Consider the following 27,748-nt stretch of genomic DNA (forward strand, 5'->3'; position numbering starts at 1 on the left):
AGTGGTGTCTTGAACACCGCGACAATTCCACTCCCATGACAATGTGGTGTCTTAACCACCGCGACAATACCACATGCCAATCAAACAATGAGTAGTGTCTTAAACACCGCGACACTACTACTCGTTACTTAGAATGTGGTGTCTTGAACACCGCGACAATACCACATTCATACTACACAAATACATACATTATATACGTACACACATAATTATTCCACTCACAATATTAACCCTTCGCCATTGGGGTTATATAATCCACATCACACGCCCATGTGATAGAGTACACGCAAGGTGTGCACCTCGTCAAAGATGGTCAACCAAAACGCACAACCGTGCCAATCGGACCTACACACAAGTCCATCAATCCACCTATATGTGAAGTGAGCTCTATAACCGAGAACCACTTCACCCGACCCGCACCCATCCTACACATACATATGCATATAGGATATTAACACTCACCTTGTCGCCTTGAAGAAATGCTTCCAAGTAATCCGCAACTCTTCAATGGAAAGTACCTAATCCATTATCACAAATTCAACAACACACTTAGATTGGATTTACAAACCAACCCAATTTGACACTTAGTGCAAATTCGACCCAAATGCACTTCCAAGAACAAACCGCGTCCAAACTAACCAATAATGACTAACACAAGTGATAATGGTCCTAATATGCCAATTAAACCCGAATACAAGTGTTAAACACTTATCGTTCTCAAAATCGCCCACAAACCCTAATTTTGACCCATAAGGTCAAAATCTCACCATTTACAAGTTTTGACACCAAAACATGTTTAACTCGGTTTTATACTTCAACTTAATCCATTTTAAGTTTATAAACCTTAATAAATCAACAATCGGGTCATAATCCTCAACAAACCCTAATTTTGACTCTAGTCAAAATTAGTCAACCATGAAAACCCTAAAAGTCTTCAAAACACCAATAATCACTAATGCTAATGATTATACACCATTCTCAAGTCTTAAACATGGTTAAATCATTAACCAACCCAAAACCCGCCTTTAACACTTATATACCCGAATCTTGGTGTTAATCTCCAATTAGCAACTAAATGGGTTTCACCTATGAATCATACAATCAAAAGCCCCAAATTTGAATGATGAACACGAAAATGAATTTCGGAGTTAGAGCTTACCACTAGTATCACCGTGTAGCTAAGAACGAGGAGAACACACTTGTCAACTACGCCAAAGATCAATTCCCGATTCTTCCTTTCCAAAAATCCGTTTGAATCCAATTGGGTGTTTGAGTTTTTGAGAGGAAAATGAAATGAAAAGGGAAAAGAAATTAGGAAATGAAAGGAGTGGATGAGATTTAAGATCTCAATCTGGTTCAAACGCGAAAAGACCAAAATGCCCTTATTATTCTCTTAAAATTACAAAATCCGGAATCAGTTTGCCAGCATGGTCGCGCCGCGACCCTATTCGTCGCGCCGCGACGATTGTCTCGAACTGGTGGCTTTGTTTACAAGCTTTCTGATCCTGATTCTAGTGTAATGCCGCGCCGCGACCTTCTGTGTCGCGCCGCGACCCAAGGCGTGATCTGACATAACCTTTCGCACTCAAAGCTTTAATACTAGAAAATGTCCCGAACCCTTCATACGCCTATCGTACATACCCAATTCACCTATAAATCATGTACGGGGAAAAACGGGGTGTTACAACTCTCCCCCACTTAAATTCGATCACGTCCTCGTGATCCTAGTCACGAACCCAAACGGACCCACACTTCACGGTCCTCAAACTTAAGTCCAAACCGACTTTCCTAAGCAATTCTTCCCACCGAATTGCCTTTAACAACTAAATCGTCACCCGCGATTTATCAAATCCACAATCCGAGCACTAAAACCATGCTCATTCCCTGACATCGGGAAAACTCAATCAATCTCGTACAAAGATATCAATCCCTTAGCGTACCCTTACCGAGTACAATGCTAAAAGCAACCAAGTCTCAACCTAAGGTCAACAACCTGAAACAATGAAGACCGAACCAAACGAATCCTGACGGATAACACCAATCACTAAACATCCCTTGTAGTGCGCAATACGATCAATACGCAACTACCGTAACATCATAATCAAAAGGCTAAAACCGATAGCGCCCAAAACGACTATGAAAACGCCAAATCCAAAGGTGTACAAAATCGACTATCGTCACACCCGTAACAACACGTGAGCGAAACACGGCTTTCGCATCACTAATCATACCACATGGTCCTCGCGACCCCACCATCGGCGTATAAAAACACCCGATCGATCACACAACACGGTCCTTACGACCCCACCATTGGTGTATAAAACAACCAACAGATCAACATCACGGTCCTTACGACCCCACCATCGGTGTATAAAACAACCGACAGATCACACAACACGAAGGCTGGCCGAAAACACACGCGCCTTAGTGAATCCGAACTACACGCGATTCACTACCATGATGAAGTCAGCGAACCCGAATATCATGCTTCACCAATCAATAATCCCATGATGAAGTCAGTGGACCCCGAAGGTCATGCTTCATCAATCACCAATACCATGATGAAGTCAGCGGACCCAAAAGTCATGCTTCATCAATCAACGCCCTTTTGGCCTCGAACGACGAGTAGCGTAACATCGCGCTCTGCTACGCCATAGTGAATCCTAACGGATACCACTAACCATTCACATACACGAGCAAGAACCACCTATATCAAACATAGGCACAAAACAATTATTCTCTAGAAGAGAATCCGACACACACCTCCCTTAACCGAAGGATTTCACCTTGCTCGCCAAACACGTCCATTATCTCTCAATCGAGATTTACCACATTACCACCTCGGTGATAATTCAAATCCAAACCATAAGTACAATTTATCCGAAATTGTAATCTACCACAAATCGACCAAAATCAGGTCTCGACGACATTTTCCGGATCTACCAAAAGCATAATCCGAAATCTCACACTAAAACTTCCTCGTGCGGGAGTGTAACTCCCCCATTTGGAACTACGTCCCATATCCACAACTCGTACAACCGTACAATGCTACCTAAGGTAGACTTTACAAAGATTGGGCTCACACGACCCGTCACCATATCTTGCTCCAGCCTTGAGCACACAAAGGATTTCAATCAATCCTTAAACACTTCGAGCAAAAGTGTACCACGATTACACAAACCATACCTTCGCAATCATCCAATTGCTTTAGTTTGTCAAATTACACCTAGTCACTCATGTACCTAAGGATTTCACTTCGGTACCCTAAGTACAATGTAACCGCAACATAATCGGAGTCGAACACCACGCTAGTAGGTATAAAAGAGGCACCTAATGTCGCGTCATAAAGACTCCATTACCAACATACATCGAGATTCAAAACACTCGATCTCAAGGGTTTCAGCCCACCCGTCGAACCTCACGGTTCATCGACCTCAACACAAAAGCGAACACGCGCTTAACAACCGAACACCAACCCATTTCCATGGCTTGGTAGAAACATTTTACAAATATCAAGGAATGCTTGGTTACACCAAGTCTTACGCCCTTCGCCCGTCAATCAAAACGTCGTCATAGGGTACTTCCATTAGGAACGTCACCCATATCAATAACATGCACAACACAATGCATTTAATAAACTCAACTTCAAACGGCACTTAATAAATAATCAAAAGACATATTTATTAAAACGAAACGTACCTTAACGTCTCCTTGCCGGCCCCGTCCCCGCTAACTTGGGACATTCCGACTTATGATGTCCTTCTTCTTGGCAATTGAAGCACACCATGCCATCGCCTTTTGGTACCGAACATTCCCACGACTTGTGACCCCTTATGCCACAATTGTAACATCTAGACGCACTAGAATCCAATATACCCGTCCGTGTACCACCCGTGCTCACACTCGGACCCTAAGTCCTCTTACTCGGAGCACCATGCGAAACAACCCTTCTCTCGCTCGAAGGTTCACCCTTCTTTGATCGTGAATACGACTCGAAACCTCTAGCCACGGCGAATAATTCCGCAAACGATTTCGCGTTACCCCGGCTAATCTTATTCTTCAAGTCATCATTCAAGGTTCGATAGAAATCCTCCATCAACAACCGATCATTCCCTAAATACTCCGGGCAAAAACGAGTCTTCGCCATAAAGGTCGTCTTGAGAGTATTCAAATCCATAAATCCCTGTTGCAAGTTTCGCAACTCATCACGCAATTCCGACAAGTCGGCCGAAGTCCGGAACTCCTCGAAGAATTCCTTCTTAAAATCGTCCCACGATAATGCCATAAACGGCTCACCACCGACAAGATCAATCTTACCATCCAACCAATCCTTCGCCCTACCCCGCAATAAACTAGTAGCGAGTCTTGTCTTTTTCTCGGGAGGGCATTCAATAGTACGAGAACACCCTTCAACATCCGAGATCCAAGTTGTGCTTACTAAAGGATCCGGTTTTCCGTCATACATCGGAGGTTTAGTCCTCATGAAGCTCTTAAGACAATGCTCCATTTCTCCACCATTTCGAAATTCGGAATACTTCCTATCCATTTCTTCTCAAAACGCACTCATTTGCTCCGCAACGGCGGCCGCAACTCTAGCGTTAAACTCAGCGTCGTTCGTCTCGATCCCATTTCCCGTCGCCATTCTAAGGAATGCAAAGCGGTTAGACCACGAACGTGTAAATCACACGCACAACACCGCCCCATCTTGCTAAACATTTGTCGTACATCACTTGCTAGACACGATTTGCACCCGTAATAAGGTTTGCAAGTCCTTATTACGCATACACGCTGTATCGGCTCGTTAGTACAACAACCGTCTCGCTCGATGATATATGCAAACACAAACAAAATTCTACGCGATATAAACACACGCGAGAATTATTATCACATCACAATAGCATATTAATAATATTCGCATTACTAATATAAACGTTAGTCAACCTATAAACAAGGCACTAGCTAGAACCCATTCCGACCCGTACTCCTACAAGTCCCGCAACAAATTAAGCACACACAAAAGTCTAAGTCTAGGCACCTATCTCAAGTCACCTAAATCCCTTAGACCATGCTCTGATACCACTTGAAACAACCTAACCCGTATTAAAACCGGCCCAAAAAAATTTTTCCTTTTAATACGCGTTAAATAATACTTTAGGTCCCGTTACACATATTCCAAAACGTATTTGTTATCAAGGTAAGTTCATCGAACTTAAAACATACATTAATGATTTAAACTCCTTAATACAATGGTTCATTAATTAAATCGTAAACCGATTATAATCATTATGACCCGACTAGTTACGTTTACACAAAACCGAGCATGGTGATTTGGGACTACGCTACCCAAATCCTAATCGAGTCCAAAAGCAAGATCTTCTAAAGCAACCTAGCCGAGATCTCTAATTCCCAAGCTTACCCGAGCCGCCAAGCATGCGAACCTATAAAAATATCAACAACGAGAGGGTAAGCTAACGCTTAGTGAGTGAGAATATACTACATACATATATATGCATAAAATGGACACGCCACAAAATAGCAAATACCGCATACCGGAGCATCCAAACATAAAGGCAAGCTAGTCTAAGCATACCGTAAGATCACTAAGCAATGAGCTAAAGATACATCAACAAAATATAAGTTTGCCAACAACGATGTGAACAATGCCAATAAGCTACACCCGGAGGGTTAGCTACAACACGACAATACAACATTATATGTATACAATATATATGTATATATATGTATATATCTCTCGAATAACATAATTTGCTTACGCTTACAACACAATAACCATGGTTAACCAATCGTACAAGGGAACGATACTCGTAAGAGACCGTCGGAGTTCGTAACATCCATTAGCGTTACTTAAACACCGCGTAATCACTAATCCCCCGGGTGATGTCTTAAACACCGCGACTAATTCACCCCCATGACAATGTGGCGTCTTAAACACCGCGACGAATCCACACGCCAATCAAAATAATGAGTGGTGTCTTGAACACCGCGACAATTCCACTCCCATGACAATGTGGTGTCTTAACCACCGCGACAATACCACATGCCAATCAAACAATGAGTAGTGTCTTAAACACCGCGACACTACTACTCGTTACTTAGAATGTGGTGTCTTGAACACCGCGACAATACCACATTCATACTACACAAATACATACATTATATACGTACACACATAATTATTCCACTCACAATATTAACCCTTCGCCATTGGGGTTATATAATCCACATCACACGCCCATGTGATAGAGTACACGCAAGGTGTGCACCTCGTCAAAGATGGTCAACCAAAACGCACAACCGTGCCAATCGGACCTACACACAAGTCCATCAATCCACCTATATGTGAAGTGAGCTCTATAACCGAGAACCACTTCACCCGACCCGCACCCATCCTACACATACATATGCATATAGGATATTAACACTCACCTTGTCGCCTTGAAGAAATGCTTCCAAGTAATCCGCAACTCTTCAATGGAAAGTACCTAATCCATTATCACAAATTCAACAACACACTTAGATTGGATTTACAAACCAACCCAATTTGACACTTAGTGCAAATTCGACCCAAATGCACTTCCAAGAACAAACCGCGTCCAAACTAACCAATAATGACTAACACAAGTGATAATGGTCCTAATATGCCAATTAAACCCGAATACAAGTGTTAAACACTTATCGTTCTCAAAATCGCCCACAAACCCTAATTTTGACCCATAAGGTCAAAATCTCACCATTTACAAGTTTTGACACCAAAACATGTTTAACTCGGTTTTATACTTCAACTTAATCCATTTTAAGTTTATAAACCTTAATAAATCAACAATCGGGTCATAATCCTCAACAAACCCTAATTTTGACTCTAGTCAAAATTAGTCAACCATGAAAACCCTAAAAGTCTTCAAAACACCAATAATCACTAATGCTAATGATTATACACCATTCTCAAGTCTTAAACATGGTTAAATCATTAACCAATCCAAAACCCGCCTTTAACACTTATATACCCGAATCTTGGTGTTAATCTCCAATTAGCAACTAAATGGGTTTCACCTATGAATCATACAATCAAAAGCCCCAAATTTGAATGATGAACACGAAAATGAATTTCGGAGTTAGAGCTTACCACTAGTATCACCGTGTAGCTAAGAACGAGGAGAACACACTTGTCAACTACGCCAAAGATCAATTCCCGATTCTTCCTTTCCAAAAATCCGTTTGAATCCAATTGGGTGTTTGAGTTTTTGAGAGGAAAATGAAATGAAAAGGGAAAAGAAATTAGGAAATGAAAGGAGTGGATGAGATTTAAGATCTCAATCTGGTTCAAACGCGAAAAGACCAAAATGCCCTTATTATTCTCTTAAAATTACAAAATCTGGAATCAGTTTGCCAGCATGGTCGCGCCGCGACCCTATTCGTCGCGCCGCGACGATTGCCTCGAACTGGTGGCTTTGTTTACAAGCTTTCTGATCCTGATTCTAGTGTAATGCCGCGCCGCGACCTTCTGTGTCGCGCCGCGACCCAAGGCGTGATCTGACATAACCTTTCGCACTCAAAGCTTTAATACTAGAAAATGTCCCGAACCCTTCATACGCCTATCGTACATACCCAATTCACCTATAAATCATGTACGGGGAAAAACGGGGTGTTACATTTACGTATTAGGTGTTTTGCTGGATAAGTATCAACTCTAACTCAATATCTCATATTTTACTTAGAAATAATTTTTTGCCAACAATGTTATCGACAATCAGTTTTTACAACTCCCTAATGATATTGGTAATCATTGGTCGGTGGGCACAACAACTTTTGGCTCGCGTTCTTAGACAGATTGTTAGTTTCGTTCCCTGCTCAGGTAAGGCTGCTTTATATTCACATGGTCGTTATTGTTTTTTAGTAATTATAAATTATTATTTTTTAATTTATCTTCCGATCGATTTAGAACTTTTCATGTTGTGTATGTATTCGTGTAGTATTGGAATTTTGTTTCATATATTTTTTAGTTGTTTCTTTAAATTGGTTGTCTTATGCCACGTTTCAAGAAAACTTATTAGCTTATATGGGAATTTTATTGTAGGATGTTTCAAGTATATTGGAAGTTTAAGGTGAATCGATGACATGATTGAAGCCATTCCTAGCCAACATAGCTTTTGAAAGAGTCTGCCTTTACAAACCGTGTGGTATGATAGTATGTAACAACTGGAGTTGATGATAACGATGATAACTTTGTTGTATAGTTTTGGTGACATGTTTTCACCTACAGTTTAATGACACCATAATATAATTTGTAATATAAAGATAATATGTTATCTAAGAAATGTAAACGAGTTCACCGCCGCAACGCGCGGTGGACCAAATGCTAGTTAATATAAAGAAAGCATGTAACTGAAGTGAAAAAAAAATATATTTTAAAATAAACAATATAATTAACAGACAAAATTGCGCGGATGGCCCATAAACTTTGTAACAAAAAGCATGTTAAACCTTTATCTTTTTTTCCGACCCAAATGACCCTGAACTATCAACATATTGCACCGATGGCTCTGTCGTCTAACTAAGTTAATTTTTAGTCGTTAAAAATCCTCACGTGCTAGGCATGTGAGGGTAAATTAGTCCGTCCGAAATCTCATATTCACATTTAATTTTATATGTGTTTCCATATGTAACATCCTCAATCGGGCCTAACTGTAAGATTACTAGATTGCCCTTAAGTTTGTATTGCATTATTATATGCTTTTATTTTTATTTAATATTTATTATTAAATAATGATGTGGTTAGGACCAGTTTGTGACAAGGGTCACAGAACAGGTTTGTTTATTTAATTTGGATTTCGTTTGGGTCTCCAAATAATGTACGAAATATATCAGATAACTGATAAATACCCGTGTGTCACACAGTGTGGGAATTAAACCCAATTAAGTGACTAGTGCTGTCCACTTTCTTGCATTTTCCAGACTCTTCACCAAACACTCCCGTACCTTCCCTTTCACCTACAATCTAACCCTAATCCTTGATCTGTATCTAGAGCTAAAATTGTTCATATCTTTGTGTTCCTTGTGATTCACTGATTCTTTTAAGGTAAGAATCACAAGCTTCCATGCTCTAATCTTTGAGAAATTTAAGGTTTTGTGTGAGTTTTGTAAAAAGCTTGAATTTGTGTCAAAACAAGTGATTTAAGTGTTGTTATGGTCAAATTGTTGTGGGTTTTGAGTCTATAACAAGTAGTGAGCAAGTTGTGGTCGATTTTGGTGTTTAAAACGAGCTCTAGATCGAGATTTGAGGATTTCATCGTGAAGTCCGTAGCCTTTGTTCAGTTTCTGATGAAGATGAACACACTCGGCCGACTGTCGGTCGACAGTCGACCGACTGAGGGTTGAACCGGCCGATTGACTAAGACAACCGACCGACTGTTGGGTGAACCGACCGACTGAGATTTACCTTCGGCCGATTGATGTAATACCAAATGAATCGACCGACTGGGAAGGTCAGTCGACCGGCTGTGTCGAAAGTCGACCGACTGTAAGAGTCAGTCGACCGACTGGGTGTCCAGGGCAGAATATTTTACCTAAGTGTTGATTTTTAGCCGTTATGCTGTCCGTTTGTATTTTATGTTTTTTATGTAAATTTTGAAAGTGCATAAGTGTTAAGCAAAAAAAAATTTAGCGGACAGTTTTTGACACAAAAATTTATATATCGTGTTATTTGATGTTAACGAACATAAACTAACTTGTGTATATATTTTCTCAGGAGAAAAGGAGAAAGAGAAGGTTCAGTGATTAGATAGCTGAATACCTTCTCATTTGCTGGTAATTGGTGAGTGGGACTAACTGGAGAATATAGTATATAGAAGCATGTTATATTATGATTGCCATGCTTGTTAGATATACTTATTGTTGTGCATAGTTAGTACATTGTGATGACTGCATATAGGTTGATGCTTGTCTGCTGGAGCCCAGTGCGTCCCTATTGTGTGGTGGCCTCGGTAGGAGAGATCAACCTGCGGGTTGGGTTCCTCATGTGGTGGCCTAGACAATCGTGGTGTATATATATGTGAATGATGCATCCGTCGCGTGTGGATTATGTATATACATACGGTGGTGGAGGAACTTCTGGTAAGCCCCAGTCCGATCAGCTGGTGGTTAATGGTTTGGCCGAGCCGCCAGAGTCTCTGTAGACGGCACTTGTGTGATGTTTGTGTGTTAGACTATTGTGACATGATTAGTATAACACTTATGTATGCTATGACCTGTAGTTAGTCGTACTCACTTAGCTTCGTGCTAATTCCCCTCCATCTCCTCCCTGCAGGTTGTTAGCTTTTGTAGATAGTGCTTTTGGGAGAAGACGGGCATAATGATGTTATGTTTGACAGGGTTAACTCTGATGTGGTCTTTCGGAATATGAACCTTGTACTTTTGAAAACAGAATGTATTTACGTCTCTTCCTGTTAATATGTAAATTGTTTTAATGACACGTGACATCGGTTTGTACAAATGTCGATATCGTATTTAATTAATATTATGCTTCCGCCACGTATTTATAAAAAAAAATAGCGGTGTCACACCATAAACCGTCAAATTGGTGTTTACGTGTTCTGTTACATCGACTATAAACCCTACGTAATTATACATGCGACTGTAAGCAAAAATCGAACATAATATAAGATGCCGATTGATTCATTCTGTTCGATCAAAATCGAGTATGGGATCGATAAATTGATGGAATAGTATGGTATGTCTATTTTTTCATGTGTTAATCGATGATCACGGCTAGTTTTTTACTTGTTCTTCTCGTTACAAAGTAATACGTGAATGTACTTTTTAGGTCCGGTAATAGCTATTCTTTAACTACGTAAATGATATGCTATGATAGTCATGTATGTCCATGCTCCCGTAAGCATGGCAAACTTTGTACTGTTTGTTTATATTAATAAAGTTGTGTTGTTTTTCAAAAAAAATAAAAAGTCTAATCCATAAATGTGTCCAATTATAAATATGGTTCAATTATAATCCATAAATGTGCTACTGTCTACTAATACATGTTTTAATCCCTAAATATGTCCAATTATAAATATGGTTCAATTTTAATTCATAAAAATACTACTGCTACAGGGTTTAATGCCATCACAAAAAGGAAAAACTGGAGTCACTTTTTTCACATATAGTTACATTGAAAGTTCATTGGCAGAGTTAATTAATTTTATAATAAGAATTATGTTTGGGTCAAATCGGTGCCCATTTGATCATTAGGGTCAAATGTGTACTCATTGGAGATGTTGGTGGCGCTGATTTCAAGTTACAACAGGACAGAGAATACGCAACTTAATTGGAGATGGGAGCTAAGTGAAGATGGCATGTTTCATACAAAAATACTTGCAACAACAATTGACGAGAAGTTGTATGGGCATTTGCGGTACGATGCTGAAACCGTAATCAACAAACTTGTACCTCAATCTATTAGTATCTTTATTTGGCGAGCCATACGAAAGAGACTTCCGGTGCGGGTAGAACTTGACAACAAATGTATAGATTTACACACTACACGATGTCCAATTTGTGATGAGGACATTGAATCAATAGACCATGCGTTAGTATTTTGCAAAGTGGCTTTTGAGACTTGGGAACATATCTTTAGATGGTGGGGTATTGGTAACTTTGCGGTAACAAATGTGATTGAACTTTTAAACGGTGATTTTCAACAAACTAGTGGATTCAAAAGAAAGAACACATGGCGTGCGGTCCTATGGGTATGTGGATATTTAGTGTGGAAAAATCGCAACCAAATGGTGTTTCAAAATACTTCAAAGTCGAGTGATACGTTACTAAATGAGATTCAATTGAAGAGCTACGAATGGATTTCAAAGAGGGGGAAAAAATGCAAAATCGAATGACATCAATGGTTGATAAATCCGAGTTATTATTGTGGAATAGACCAACATAGAAATGGCATAGGCTAATTCTAGAAAACTTGTAACTATGTCGTGAGTAATAAATTGTAAATAGCTAGCGATGTATTGTGTTTCATTAGGAGGCATCCTTATATACATTGTACATTCTATAGTGTTAATAAAAATATTTGGCTTTTCAAAAAAAAAGTATGTCCATAGTCATTTCATTCCCAGATATTTTTAAGCCTAAAAGTTCTGTTTGACTTTGTAACAGATTAGTCTTTTTTTGAAGTAAAGCTTCTTCTCTTTTACATCTCTTATTTATATTACAAATTAGTCTTCTTTTGAAGTTCTGTTTGACTTTGTAAACATTTTTACGGCACTATCGTATGACATCTTATCCTATGACCGATTTTGACCTTTTTCCAAAGCCACCCCAAGATATGAAAGTGATCATAAGAGCTATTGTGGGCAAATTAGGGCCTCGATATATACAAAATTCACCCAATAAAAAGACAGCAATACTAATTCTTTATCACTCTTCTACTCTGTATAACAAACAAAATTCACCTTACAATAACATTACCATTTTAAATCACACATTCTATTAAAATCCTCTTTGTTAACCACTTGTCGAAAACCCTAACTGAGGAACACTACATTTCAAGGATACCAAAGTTTCATCACTAGAATAAATAATCAGAGCTTCAGATACATGTTACTCTTTCGATATTTTTCATTTGATATACTCTTACACTATGTTCATGAACGGTTTTAGTTGGGATCAATACTATCCAGGCGAAAATGGTTACAAATTCAGAGATCACGCATTATAGTAATCAGATTGAATAGGAAAAAATCATCAAATATGAGTATCTGATTTACCAAAAGTTGTAAGAGAACTCGAATCAATTGCATTAGGGTTAACACAACCCAAACCACTATCAAATTTATGTAACTATATACGTCTACATTACATCGTAGTTAAGTCAAAACATGATCAAATATTATTGAGATTCACAAAAACAAAATATGTAAAACAAAATATAGGTAGGGGGAGAGGGATAATAAGCTGCTACAAAAACGACCTTCTGATCCCTTCTTTGCTCACCCACCTTAATCATCTTCTCTCAAATCAACCGTCACCAGATCTCTCTTTTCAGGCCACTGTCTTGGCGGCAGACTGTCGGAGCCAAGGGTGTTGCAAACATTGCTGCGCTGTCGGCCGATTTTCCGGGGCAAAATCAAGAATAGGAGTCAAGAAGTCCGCAAATTCGCGAGCATCAGTTTCGGGGAACTTGAATTTGTCGATAAGTAAACGACTTATCGATGAGTGCTTAAGTCTACGGATCCTTTTGAGATCACCGTGTCTGTCAAAGTAATCTTTGGATCGACCACCTCCAACAGCCAACTGTTTTTCAAAAAATGAAAAAGAACATACGGTTAATGTAAGTTGTATCTTCTGTTCAGATCATGCCACATAAGCAAATGAATCTTACCTTCCGAGGCATCTTTCCTAGGAGTTCCATCATAAGAGCAAGGTGGTCCTACATCAGATCATGCCACATAAGCAAACCGTTCCCATGGTCAATATTTAGGATTGGTTCATATTCAAGTAAGAAAAGGAAACACTAGAAGTGACATCAACCCGTTTACAAGGTCAGTCACTGTGGTTTGAAACTAGTGCAAGGACAGTCCCTCCGTCTGGCGGGCGTTAAAAAATTTCATTAAATCGCGTCACGTGCTAAGCATGATTAACGGAATTTTTTAACGCCCGTCGGACGGACTATCTTTGCAATAGTTGCAAACCGTAGTGACTGACCTTGTCAGAAAAAGTTTAGGGACTGAACCTGCAATTTCGTAGTTTCGTACAAACCACTGGGAATGTAATTTTGTAAAAAATCTATTTTAAATTTTGTAATCATATGTGGTACACTAGCTATTTACACACTATCATAAGTTTGGTGAACAAGTGTTTGAATGTGTACATACAATCCCATGTGTTAAGCCCGGGGCCATTTTTACCCATCATCAAACCGGTCCGACCCACCCGTTTTACAACTTATATGAAGTAATACCTCATCTTCACTGAAACCAGGTCCTGACTTAGGAGCAAACATCATTTCACCAGTCGCAAGCTCAAAGGCAGTACAAGCAAACGACCACATATCAACAGGGAACGAGTACCCCGACTGTAGTATAACTTCAGGGGCCCGATATTGTCTTGTTTGAATTTCCTCTGCAATGGGCTTATCGGCCCAACACGCATTACCCAAATCCACAATCTTGCACCTGAAATCGATACCGTCAAGGCTTCTTTTAGGCTTAGAAGCTGGTGAACCCTGTCCTATAACACCTCGTCTTTCGGCTGCAATTTTAGCCACTGCTCTTCGTGCCCTCTGCTTCAGTGTTTTTTCAATCACATTGACCGTTTGACCACCGGTCAAACTTCCCTCGGGTCGTTCAAGAATGGGGGTTGACTTTGATTTTATGGGGTCTTTAGATGGATTTATAGTGGAAACGAGAAGTATGTTTTCTGGTTTTAAGTCCGTGTGTATAATACGAAGTTCTCTATGGAGATAATCAAGTCCAATAAGTATGCATCTGCATATTTCTTTTACTTTATTTAGGTTAAGGCCTTTATAGCGGTTATATCGAATGAGGTGCAGTATGCTATCACCAAGAAACTCAAGAACCATGCACAAATGCTGTCCATTTGGGCCCCTGTGTTTGAAGTGGTCTACTAATTGTACAACACATTTTTCGTTTCCAGGGTCATTTTTGGTAATAGTAGAAAGAACCTCGATTTCGTGGACAGCAGCTTGCACAAATTCTGGCGCACTTTTCTGGATCTTCAGTGCAACGTATTTCTACAAAATGAGGAACATTGAACTGGCTATATACGGGCAACGGAAGCATTATAATATTATAATAATATTTTACAACGTAAGCACATCTTCATTTCTAAGTTGTATATATTATTTAGACACAGTTGGCAATAGTGGCAGATTAGGCGCGTTAGGTCACCGGTCAAAACGAGTTCAGGTTAAAACAAGTCATCTTAGTATGGGTAAACTAAGCGGGTGAGATTGAAACACTTGTTTGGTCACAAATCTATTATAGTAACTTTTTGTGATTGTGATTACAAAGCATATTATTAAAACAAGCATCTAAAGCTTTAAATATAAGATTAAGATTGTTATGCATCAGTAATAGACTTTGGGCGACTTTCAACCTTTTTGATTCACTCAACCCAAGCAGTTCATCTGATTCACGGACCTGCTTGAGATAACACGAACTAAAGTCAAACCATTCATATATACATGGGACGATATTACCCCAAATTTTACAAGTCCTTGAAACACACCACAAATGGGGATTACAAAAAGCAGAGATAGCCGGTTACAAGTTCACAGTCTATGGAAACAGGTTTGAGATATCCTACGTAAAGAACTATGAATGTTATCTCAACTAGACAACTACGTACCGAACACAATTGTCAACATCATTAATTAACAAAATCGCATAAAATCTCAACTACTTTTTAATACAGTAATAAATCCGGGCGTAAATGCTGCCAGTTCCATACACGTAACATTGGCCAAATATCTACATCTGAACTTAATACATAAAGATCAAACTTAGTTACAACAGCCCAATCTTCCAAATAAAAGCAGGCCTCTCTAGTCAATAACCTCAAATAGTAGGGGTGTTTAATTGCTACTCAACAATATCTGCTTAAAATCCTCCGTTTCATAATGAGGTCCAAGTAGAATATGGCAGTGTACTTAAAAGAAAATGATACAAAAATAAGATGAACCACATTTCCTGGTGCCGATTTTCCATATAGGCGTCGACTGCAACTATTTATAAGCAACAAAAAAAGCCAGGTTCTTTATGCCTAATGACGTCATAAGGCATTCTATAGATCTTCGTCCAATTGGCATTTAACATTCGCGTATTTCAACTAAAGCAGCCAAGCGAATAAACACAATGACGATCATACGTTATACATATAACCTTTTTATAACAAGTAGTCATAAATTTATACACACATTTGTGGAAATGATCTACATTTGTTACCATTAGTGACATAATATATGATCTCACGTATACACAACTTCATTTATTGCTGCATACAACAATTAGGTTAAATATTATATCCGGATCACAGATCTCACCAATTCAAACATCGAACCTAAAATGAAAGCAATCAAATTAAATTAAAACTATTATTAAAAAAAAAAAAAAGAGCTTACAGATGTTTGTATATCATAAGCAAGCCAAACGGTGGAAAACTGGCCCCACCCTAACTTCCGTTGAGCGATGAACCTACCGGCAGCGAAAGTATCACCGGTTCTGACCGCATGGTAACCTCCTTTCCGGTACGAATCCAAGTCTTCATCTTCTTCTGACGCCGATGACGAAGAACATGACGACATGATTGAAATTGATTTGATTAATCAGTTAATTTGATTTGATTGATCGATGATTGTATGTTGTTTGGTACAGAATTGATAGAAATTGAAGTTAATTTTGTGTGTTTCGTATGAATGAATTAATGGGAGAAAAAATTGGGGAAAGTAGTGGCCTTGTAATGTTTCTCCACTTTTTGCGAGCTAAACTCCATTTCTTTCTCTCTTGTATTCTATCAAAGGAAAGGAACACAAGGTCTGGTCTTTTTCCCTTTTGAAACTTGGTTGATGGGGTGGGTTAGTAGATCTTTGTTTACATTAATACAAATTATATTATTATACTACTACTATAAAGTCCTAACTATTAATTAAAATAATTTTTAACTTGTAATTTCGCATAATAATTTATTTATTAAGAAATATGAAATATGAAATAAAACTTATTTGAATTATCAAATTAATGGTTGAAATTCAGGAATGATTAAAATAAATGACGAAATTACGACATTATTATCCAAATTAATAGTTGAAATTCTTCGTTATATAAACTTATATAAAGGTTAGAATTCAATTTTTTTTTAAATAACATAATATTATATATTGAATAAGAAGCAAAGCATAAAAATATGCTATATGCACTAATTACTAGCAATACGTTTTCTAAGTTATTTACGGTACTATAGTTCCGTACATTTTGTAGCTTTTAATTTATCTACATTTACATTTACATTTATATACATTTACATTAATATGTAATTTGTGTGTATATTTATATGTAACATAAAATTTATAACTTATACGTTTACTTGTATTAAATTCAACAAAAAAAAATTATTGAATAGTGATATAATCACTTTCAATTTTGATAAATCCACTTATTTTTTTATGCTACTTACTCCTTACATACTAGTAAAGTATGATAATAGTGGCTTTATCGAAATTACAGGTTGAAATATTAACACTCTTTCTTATTAACTACAAAAAAAAAAAAAAAAAAAAAAAAAAAAAAAAAAAAAAAATCTATTCTTTTCTTTCTTAATTTTTTTTATTTAAAAAACAACACCCTTTCTTATTTCTTATTTACTACAAAGTGTTAAATTCAAGTATTCGTATTTTTGTTGATATTTTATTTGTTAAGAGTTTAAAGTCAGTTCTCCATTATTCATAGCTTATTTACATTTACATTACCAATAATAAAGCAACATTTAATTGTTGTTCATTATTTAAGCATCAATTTATTCACAATATGATACAACTTGATATAGACTCTATGCTAGATAAGATCCATGGTTTTTGCATATGGTAATAGACAATTTTTTTTTTTTTTTTTTTTTTAAGCGAGTAAACCTTTCTATGTATGAGTACATTGGATCCTCTTAAAAGGTAAAACTTCGAGTAATTAAGCTCTCCGTGCGCGAGACCTGTTACCGAGTGCTAATAGACATGTTGATAATGAACTTATATTACAAACAACAAAGTGATGATAAACATATAAAATAAAATGACGATCCCACTTTTTATGGTCGGATAATTCAATAGATGGTTGAACGGCGTTTCAGTTTTTGCACATTGATCATATCTTACACGTTCATCTTTTGGCCCGTGGACTTGGTAAAATGGATATGAATCATTTAGTTGAGATTTTTTGATGTATATATACTTTGTGCAATATGGATGAATACTAGGATTAAATACAGTAGTAATTTTTGACATACGTGCAAACTCTAATCGATGTTATACCAATCGAGGGCGATTAAGAGTTGATCCCCGAAGAACTATTTTGATTGTTCGGACGGCTTAATGAGACCAAAACGTTGCAACGTGTTATATAGCTCATATGTGAAAATGTAGGCCGTATGAATGAAGCATTAGGATTTGTATTTATAAAAGTAATATCGGATCCAAGATCGGAAGTTATAACAAAACCCATAACCACAATGCGTGATTTACGCTCATAAACGTGGAAAGATACTCGGCCACAGTCATTGGCGATTTTTACGCTCGTAACCTTATATTCTACATTTATAGATAGATTGCATAATCTGGTAGCTATGGATTGCTACTCGTTAGCCCCCGGCACAATAAAGGTTTGATCTTTAACAATGCAGTGAGTAAGACCCCGTGAACACATAGCATTACCAAGAACCTGCTGAAGTTTGTTCTTTTTCGCGCTTTTCTTTTTCCAAAAGACAGAGATATTTGATGCGAATAATGCCATTTGTATGTAGAAAGAAATTTATTTGTCTCTATCAATACAAATAAATTTGGCATCAAGGATAGATAGAGATGTGTTATCTTCACTTTGGACATTGGCGTGTTGACATGCCGGGCCCATGCCGCTTCGTACGAAAGGAATGTTCAACAACAAATAGACATATTAACACATATGAAATGAAGAATCAGTCACAAAATGTGTTTCTACAACAGCATATACAAGTACATACCATATTCAGTATTTAATTTTGCTTAGACATTTATATTTCATATTTATGCTTAATACTTATATAATCAATAAAAGAAATAATGCATTTATTTTGAATGAGCATAAGTAGTTGACAACACAAATAAACAAAACTTCCTATAAAACATTGAAAGACATTATTGTACAAATTTTTTAACAAGTACACATACAATAAAATAGTAAAAAATTTACCTTCATGAATACAATCCTTTGGATTCAATCATCATAATGTGGCATCTCTTAAGCAAAGCTTGCTCAAATGATTCACAATCATGAATCAAGATCAAACAGAAGGTACATTATTTCATAGGGAGTATAATATAACCCCATACATATACACAAACCTCACAATTTAAACCATTCCTCCAATATTCCTCTAGAAAGCGAGAATAAACCCATATCATCGAGTCAAATTTTGGATACTACTTTCTTTATAACGCGCGCGATGATATGACCGTTTCCGGCTTCAAGCTTTGGTAGCAAAAATCTCTTGCAAAGAAGTCCATGTTCCGGTAATAGCCAAAAGTACACCAAAAACAATAAAGGCTCCATCTTTAATCCACACAAACAAACCCACTTCATCTTTAAACACCATCAAATGAAACAAAGCAGGCAACACAAAACCTAACACAATACAAACACTACTACCCACCAAAGACAAAAAATCAGCAAAATTAGGCACCAAAAGAGCCACAAAAGTCACCATTAAAACCATACCCCATCTCACCCACAAACTATACATCCCTTCACAAAACATCCTCTCAAATACTTCAAAAACAGGGTTCATCATTAGAGGAAAAGTAATAAACAAATTCAAACAAAGCCCCAATTGAACCATACTACTCAACCACCCTTGCCCTAAATTTGTAGTAATTATATCTTTAGTCTCATCACCAAATGCAAAATAACCAAACACACCAAATGATGCAAACATCAAAGCTATAAAACCAACTGTTATACTCAACACATTACCAAACTTTTCCTTTTTTTCCATTTCTGATTCCAATGGTAACACCATACCAATCCCTTCAAACGCGTAAACCGCCACACCGATTCCGTAAAAGAACACCGAAAAGCCACCAAATGCTTGTAAAACTGGACTAGAATTCAAATATATCATCACTTCTTCAACCATAACTACACCCATTGCACCAATATCAACTACATCAGCAAATATACTTAAAGGGGCTAAATGGGTCAATGTTGGAATTGAATTTAACCCTAATTGAAATGGAAAACATGCCCAAATGTAGAAACTTTTAGCTGGTACACCTAAAACACTAGGGTTTGGAGAAGTCAAATTAAAAATGTTGACCAAAGTATTTGACACAAATATAAGGTAACTTACACAAAACCCAGCTTGGGATAGAACAATCATGACGTCAACGGACGTCCGGCCGACCGGGCCGGCGACGACAAACCCTAAATCGCCGAAAGAATTGATTTTTGAAAAGCCGTTGACGGACTCAAGTTTCCGGCGAGTTTTGACCAGAAGCATCATACAGTGGTTGGTGAAGTAAGCGACGGCGAATACAGTTAGGGTTCCGGTGGCGTAACCGGTGCGCCGAAAAGTGTAGGGTAGGCCGAGAACGCCGGCGCCGACGATTGCGATGAAAACATTTGCGAAAGTCTTGAATTGGGATGAAAGATGAGTGGATTTTGATGAATTGATAAGTGGGGTTGTTTCTCTTGGGAGATTTAATACATGAGATGATGAACTTGCTTCTGATTTCTTATTGTTTTCTTCAAATCCCATTATGATAATTGTTTATTGGGAGCTTAATTGAAATGAAGTATCTTCAAAGTTTTTAAAGATTGAACTTTAGCACTTTATCTTTAAGATCCGTAGATATCTGTGATCAAACGCGTCTAGTTGGTATAAAGTTATTTATTTTTATAGTAATTTAATTTAATATTAATATTAATATATTAAATTAAATTAAATTAATATAATATTCCTTGTTTTAATATTATAATTTTCCTATCACTATATTACAGCTTTTCCTTTTTTTTTTTTTTTTTTTTTTTTTAAGCCACTTTCCTAGACAATTTGACGAGGAGATACTTTGGCGTAGAAAATTAGTACTCCGTACGAGTTTTTAGCAAAAATTTGAATGATTAAACCAGTCAACAGTCAAAATTCAAATCATAACAACTGTTACAAATATTAAGCAGACGCTAAAACAACGCAAACATTGTTTGACATATATAATGTCACTAATTAAGTAATTACTCTAATTAGCATTCAAACATGATGCAAAACGCCTTCAAAACATCCACCCTTCAACTTGCGGGCATAGTGAAATGCCCCGTTCATATTGATTATAAACGTTCCATATTAATTGATTTCGTCGCGAGGTTTTGACCTCTATATGAGACGTTTTTCAAAGACTGCATTCATTTTTAAAACAACCATAACCTTTATTTTATCGATAAAGGTTTTAAAAAAAACATTATGTAGATTATCAAATAATGATAATCTAAAATATACCATTTACACACGACCATTACATAATGGTTTACAATAAAAATATATTACATCGAAATAAGTTTCTTGAATGCAGTTTTTACACAATATCATACAATCATGGACTCCAAATCTTGTCCTTATTTTAGTATGCAATAGCGGAAGCTCTTAATAATCACATGAGAATAAACATGCTTAAAACGTCAACAAAAAATGTTGGTGAGTTATAGGTTTAACCTATATATTAACAAATTAATATAATAGACCACAAGATTTCATTTATTCAGTAATCTTACACTCGCAAGTGTATAAAAATCATTCTATGATGAACACCTGGCAACCGACATTAACATAATGCATATAGAATATTTCCCGCATACTCGCAAGTATGTCATAAATTGGCAATCGCAATCACCATATAAATCGAAGTATTAAAGCATTCCAAATTCCTGAATGGGGTTTGTTAGGCCCATAGATCTATCTTTAGGATTCGCGTCAATTAGGGGTCATTTCCCTAATTCTTAGGCTACCAGACTTGAAGGAGCAATATTCGGTTTAATAATCCAATCATAGAATGTAGTTTCGCATACTCGTGTCTATTTTGTAAAACATTTAAAAAGCTGCATGTATTCTCATCCCAAAAATATTAGATTTTAAAAGTAGGACTATAACTCATTTTCACAGATTTTTCCTTCGTTCGAAATAAGACTTGGTCACTGGTCGATTCACGAACCTATAACAAATATGTACATATATATCAAAGTATGATTTAAATATATTCACAACATTTTTTATTACGTTTTTATGATTTAAGTTTGTTAAGTTAGCAGTCCTCGTTAGTAACCTACAACTAGTTGTCCACAGTTAGATATACTGAAATAAATCAGTATATATTATCTCGAATCAATCCACGACCCAGTGTATACAAGTCTCAGGCTAGATCACAACTCAAAGTATATATATTATTTTGGAATCAACCTCAACCCTATATAGCTAACTCAAACATTACTGCATATAGAGTGTCTATGGTTGTTCCGAAATATATATATATATATAGATGGGTCGATATGATATGTCAAAACATTGTATACGTGTCTATGGTATCCCAAGATTACATAATATGTAGAATACAATATAAATTAGTTAGGATATGTTTAGTCTAGATTTGTTACAAAATTTTCGTAGCTAAAACTAGCAAATTTATCCAATTTTGTTTTACCCGTCATTTCTTCGTTTCAAATCCGTTTTGAGTGATTCAAGTTGCTATGGTTTCATAATGAACTGAAATTTATGAAACTAAACAGAAAAAGTATAATTTTATAGTCGGAAATACAGGTTACAAGTCATTTTTTAAAGAGGTAGTCATTTCCGTCGAAAGAACGACATCTTGATGACCATTTTGAAAAACATACTTTCACTTTGAGTTTAACCATGATTTTTGGATATAGTTTCATGTTCATAAGAAAGTGTATTTTCCCAGAAGAACAACTTTTAAATCAAAGTTTATCATAGTCTTTAATTATCAAACCCAAAACAGCCCGCAGTGTTACTACAACGGCGTATGTCCGGTTTTACGGTGTTTTTCGTGTTTCCAGGTTTCAAATCATTAAGTTAGCATATCATATAGATATAGAACATGTGTTTAGTTGATTTTAAAAGTCAAGTTATAAGGATTAACTTTATTTGCGAATAAGTTTAGAATTAACTAAACTATGTTCTAGTGATTACATGTTCAAATCTTCGAATACGATACTTTTATATATATGAATCGAATGATGTTATGAACATCATTACTACCTCAAGTTTAGTAGGTAAACCTACTGGAAGTGACAAAAATTGATCTAGCTTCAAAGGATTCTTGGATGGCTTGAAAGTTCTTGAAGTAGAATCATGACACGAAAACAAGTTCAAGTAAGATTATCACTTGAAATAAGATTGTTATAGTTATAGAAATTGAACCAAAGTTTGAATATGAGTATTACCTTGAATTAGAAAGATATCTTACTATAAATAATAAAGATTTTTTGAGATTGGATGATCACTTGAAATGGATTAGAAAGCTTGGAAGTATACTTGTAAACTTGAGAGTATTCTTGATTTTATGAAACTAGAACTTATAGAATTTATGAAGAACACTTAGAACTTGAAGATAGAACTTGAGAGAGATCAATTACATGAAGAAAATTGAAGAATGAAAGTGTTTGTAGGTGTTTTTATTCGTTGGTATATGGATTAGATATAAAGGATGTGTAAGTTTGTTTTCATGTAAATAATTCATGAATGATTTATAATATTTTTTGTAATTTTGTGAGATATTTCATGCTAGTTTCCAAATGATGGTTCCCACATGTTTAATGACTCACATGGGCTGCTAAGGAGCTGATCATTGAAGTGTATATACCAATAGTATATACATCTAGAAGCTGTGTATTGTACGAGTACGAATACAGGTGCATACGAGTAGAATTGTTGATGAAAATGAATGAGGATGTAATTGTAAGCATTTTTGTTAAGTAGAAGTACTTTGATATGTGTCTTGAAGTCTTTCAAAAGTGTACAAATACATCATAATACACTACATGTATATACATTTTAACTGAGTCGTTAATTCATCGTTAGTCGTTACATGTAAGTGTTGTTTTGAAACCTTTAAGTTAACGATCTCATTTAATGTTGTTAACCCATTGTTTATTATATCTAATGAGATGTTAAATTATTACATTATAATGATATTATGATGTATGAATATATCTTAATATGATATATACACATTAAAATGTCATTACAACGATAATCGTTACATATATGTCTCGTTTCGAAATCCTTAAGTTAGTAGTCTTGTTTTTACATATGTAGTTCATTGTTAACACACTTAATGATATACTTAATTATCATTTTATCATGTTAAACATTGTGTATCTATATCTTAATATGATTCATATGTATTTAGTAAGATGTTGTTATAACGATAATCGTTATATATATATATATATATATATCATCATGTAGTTTTTACAAGTTTTTAACGTTCGTGAATCGCCGGTCAATTTGGGTGGTCAATTATCTACATGAAACTCATTTCAATTAATCAAGTCTTAACAAGTTTGATTTCTTAACACGTTGGAAACATTTAATCATGCAAATATAGTTTTCATTTAATGTTTAATCACGAAAAAGTTCGGGTCACTACAGTACCTACCCGTTAAATAAATTTCGTCCCGAAATTTTAAGCGGTTGAAGGTGTTGACGCATCTTCTGGAAATAAGTGCGGGTATTTCTTCTTTATCTGGTCTTCACGTTCCCAGGTGAACTCGGGTCCTCTACGAGCATTCCATCGAACCTTAACAATTGGTATCTTGTTTTGCTTAAGCCTTTTAACCTCACGATCCATTATTTCGACGGGTTCTTTGATGAAGTGAAGTTTTTCATTGAATTGGATTTCGTCTAGCAGAATAGTGAGATCTTCTTTAGCAAAACATTTCTTCAAATTCTAGACGTGGAAAGTGTTATGTATAGCCGCGAGTTGTTGAGGTAACTCAAGTCGGTAAGCTACTGGTCCGACACGATCTATAATCTTGAATGGCCTGATGTATCTTGTATTTAGTTTCCCTCGTTTACCAAATCGAACAACACCTTTCCAAAGTGAAACCTTAAGCATGACCATCTCTCCAATTTCAAATTCTATATCTTTTCTTTTAATGTCCGCGTAGCTCTTTTGTCGACTTTGGGAGGTTTTTAACGGTTGTTGAATTTGAATGATCTTCTCGGTAGTTTCTTGAATTATATCTGGACTCGTAATTTGTCTATCCCCAACTTCACTCCAACAAATCGGAGACCTGCACTTTCTACCATAAAGTGCCTCAAACGGTGTCATCTCAATACTCGAGTGGTAACTGTTGTTGTAGGAAAACTCTGCTAACGGTAGGTGTCGATCCCAACTGTTTCCAAAATCAATAACACATGCTCGTAGCATGTCTTCAAGCGTTTGTATTGTCCTTTCGCTCTGCCCATCAGTCTGTGGATGATATGCAGTACTCATGTCTAGACGAGTTCCTAATGCTTGCTGTAATGTCTGCCAAAACCTTGAAACAAATCTGCCATCCCTATCAGAGATAATAGAGATTGGTATTCCATGTCTGAAGATAACTTCTTTTAAGTATAATCGCGCCAACTTCTCCATTTTGTCATCTTCTCTCATTGGCAGAAAATGTGCCGATTTGGTGAGACGATCGACTATTACCCAAATAGTATCATAACCACTTGCAGTCCTTGGCAATTTAGTAATGAAATCCATGGTAATGTTTTTCCATTTCTATTCTGGGATTTCAGGTTGCTGAAGTAAACCTGATGGTTTCTGATGTCCAGCTTTGACCTTAGAACACATCAAACATTCTCCTACGTATATAGCAATATCTTCTTTCATACCCGACCACCAAAAGTGTTTCTTGAGATCTTTGTACATCTTTCCCGCTCCGGGATGTATTGAATATCTGGTTTTATGTGCTTCCTTAAGTACCATTTGTCTCACATCCTCAAACTTTGGCACCCAAATTCTTTCAGCTCTATATCGGGTTCCGTCTTCCCGAATATTAAGGTGTTTCTCCGATCTTTTGGGTATTTCATTCTTCAAATTCCCTTCTTTTACAACTCCCTGATGCGCCTCCTTTATTTGAGTAGTAAGGTTAGTATGAATAATTATATTCATAGCTTTTACCCGCATAGGTTCTCTGTCCTTTCTACTCAAAGCGTCGGCTACCACATTCGCCTTCCCGGGATGGTAACGAATCTTGAAATCGTAATCATTCAATAACTCAATCCACCTACGCTGCCTTATGTTTAGTTGTTTCTGATTAAATATGTGTTGGAGACTTTTGTGATCGGTATATATAATACTTTTGACCCCATATAAGTAGTGCCTCCAAGTCTTTAATGCAAAAACAACCGCGCCTAATTCCAAATCATGTGTCGTATAATTCTGCTCGTGAATCTTCAATTGTCTAGACGCATAAGCAATTACCTTTGTTCATTGCATTAATACACAACCGAGGCCTTGCTTTGAGGCGTCACAATATATCACAAAATCATCATTCCCTTCAGGCAATGACAATATAGGTGCCGTAGTTAACTTTTTCTTCAACAATTGAAACGATTTCTCCTGCTCATCCTTCCATTCAAATTTCTTCCCTTTATGCGTTAATGCAGTCAAGGGTTTTGCTATTTTGGAAAAAATCTTGGATGAATCTTCTGTAGTAACCAGCCAATCCTAAAAATTGACGTATATGCTTCGGAGTTTTCGGGGTTTCCCACTTTTCAACGGTTTCAATCTTTGCCGGATCCACCTGAATACCTTCTTTGTTCACTATGTGACCGAGGAATTGAACTTCTTCCAACCAAAATGCACACTTTGAAAATTTAGCGTACAATTTTTCTTTCCTCAACAACTCTAGCACTTTTCTCAAATGTTCTTCGTGCTCTTGATCATTCTTTGAGTAAATAAGTATGTCATCGATGAAAACAATGACAAACTTGTCAAGGTATGGTCCACACACTCGGTTCATGAGGTCCATGAACACAGTTGGTGCGTTAGTCAACCCAAACAGCATAACCATAAACTCGTAATGACCCTAACGCGTTCTAAAAGCAGTCTTCGAAATATCATCCTCCTTCACCCGTATTTGATGATACCTAGAACGTAAATCAATCTTCGAATAAACTGACGAGCCTTGTAGTTGATCAAATAAGTCGTCGATTCTCGGTAGTGGATAACGGTTCTTGATGGTAAGTTTGTTCAACTCTCGGTAGTCGATACACAACCTGAATGTACCATCCTTCTTTTTGACAAATAAAACAGGAGCTCCCCATGGTGATGTACATGGTCATATAAAACCACGCTCTAAAAGTTCTTGTAGTTGGCTTTGGAGTTCCTTCATTTCGCTGGGTGCGAGTCTGTATAGAGCACGAGCTATTGGTGCAGCTCCCGGTACAAGATCTATTTGAAATTCAACGGATCGGTGTGGAGGTAGTCCCAGTAATTCTTTCGAAAATACATCGGGAAATTCTTTTGCGACGGGAACATCATTGATGTTCTTTTCTTCGGTTTGTACTTTCTCGACATGTGCTAAAACAGCATAGCAACCTTTTCTTATTAGCTTTTGCACCTTCAAATTACTAATAAGATTTAGCTTCGCGTTGCTCTTTTCTCCGTACACCATTAAGGGGTTTCCTTCTTTTCGTACAATGCGAATTGCATTTTTGTGACATACGATCTCTGCTCTCTTCTTTTCCAACCATTCCATGCCAATTATCACATCAAAACTCCCTAACTCTACTGGTATCAAATCAATCTTAAACGTTTCGCTAACCAATTTAATTTCTCGATTCCGACATATTTTATCTGCCGAAATTAATTTACCGTTTGCTAATTCAAGTAAAAATTTATTATTCATAGGCGTCAATGGACCACTTAATTTATCACAAAAATCTCTACTCATATAGCTTCTAT

The 27,748-nt window shown here is 36.7% G+C and overlaps 2 protein-coding genes across 3 annotated transcripts; both read right to left on the minus strand.

The window, feature by feature from the left end:
- Nucleotides 1-12,784: 12,784 nt before the first annotated feature.
- Nucleotides 12,785-16,600, minus strand: LOC139901245 (uncharacterized). The gene is made up of 4 exons (XM_071883970.1): nucleotides 16,163-16,600; nucleotides 13,982-14,773; nucleotides 13,403-13,450; nucleotides 12,785-13,314 (listed from the first exon to the last, which is right to left on the minus strand). The coding sequence occupies exons 1-4, from the start codon at nucleotides 16,343-16,345 to the stop codon at nucleotides 13,063-13,065; spliced, it is 1,275 nt and encodes a 424-aa protein (XP_071740071.1). The 5' UTR covers nucleotides 16,346-16,600; the 3' UTR covers nucleotides 12,785-13,062.
- A 1,703-nt stretch (nucleotides 16,601-18,303) lies between these two features.
- LOC139901244 (amino acid transporter AVT3C-like) lies at nucleotides 18,304-20,631 on the minus strand. 2 transcript variants are annotated; one of them, XR_011777653.1, is made up of 2 exons: nucleotides 18,972-20,631; nucleotides 18,304-18,657 (listed from the first exon to the last, which is right to left on the minus strand). XR_011777653.1 is itself a non-coding variant. In XM_071883969.1 (1 exon), exon 1 carries the CDS (start codon nucleotides 20,533-20,535, stop codon nucleotides 19,246-19,248), a length of 1,290 nt encoding a protein of 429 aa, XP_071740070.1. In that variant the 5' UTR covers nucleotides 20,536-20,631; the 3' UTR covers nucleotides 18,954-19,245. The 2 variants fall into 2 exon arrangements, 1 of the variants encoding a protein (XP_071740070.1); XM_071883969.1 differs by lacking the exon at nucleotides 18,304-18,657 and having other exon boundaries at nucleotides 18,954-20,631.
- Nucleotides 20,632-27,748: the final 7,117 nt, after the last annotated feature.

This window comes from Rutidosis leptorrhynchoides, chromosome 3, assembly GCF_046630445.1.
Source record: "Rutidosis leptorrhynchoides isolate AG116_Rl617_1_P2 chromosome 3, CSIRO_AGI_Rlap_v1, whole genome shotgun sequence".
NCBI classification, from domain to species: Eukaryota; Viridiplantae; Streptophyta; class Magnoliopsida; order Asterales; family Asteraceae; genus Rutidosis; species Rutidosis leptorrhynchoides.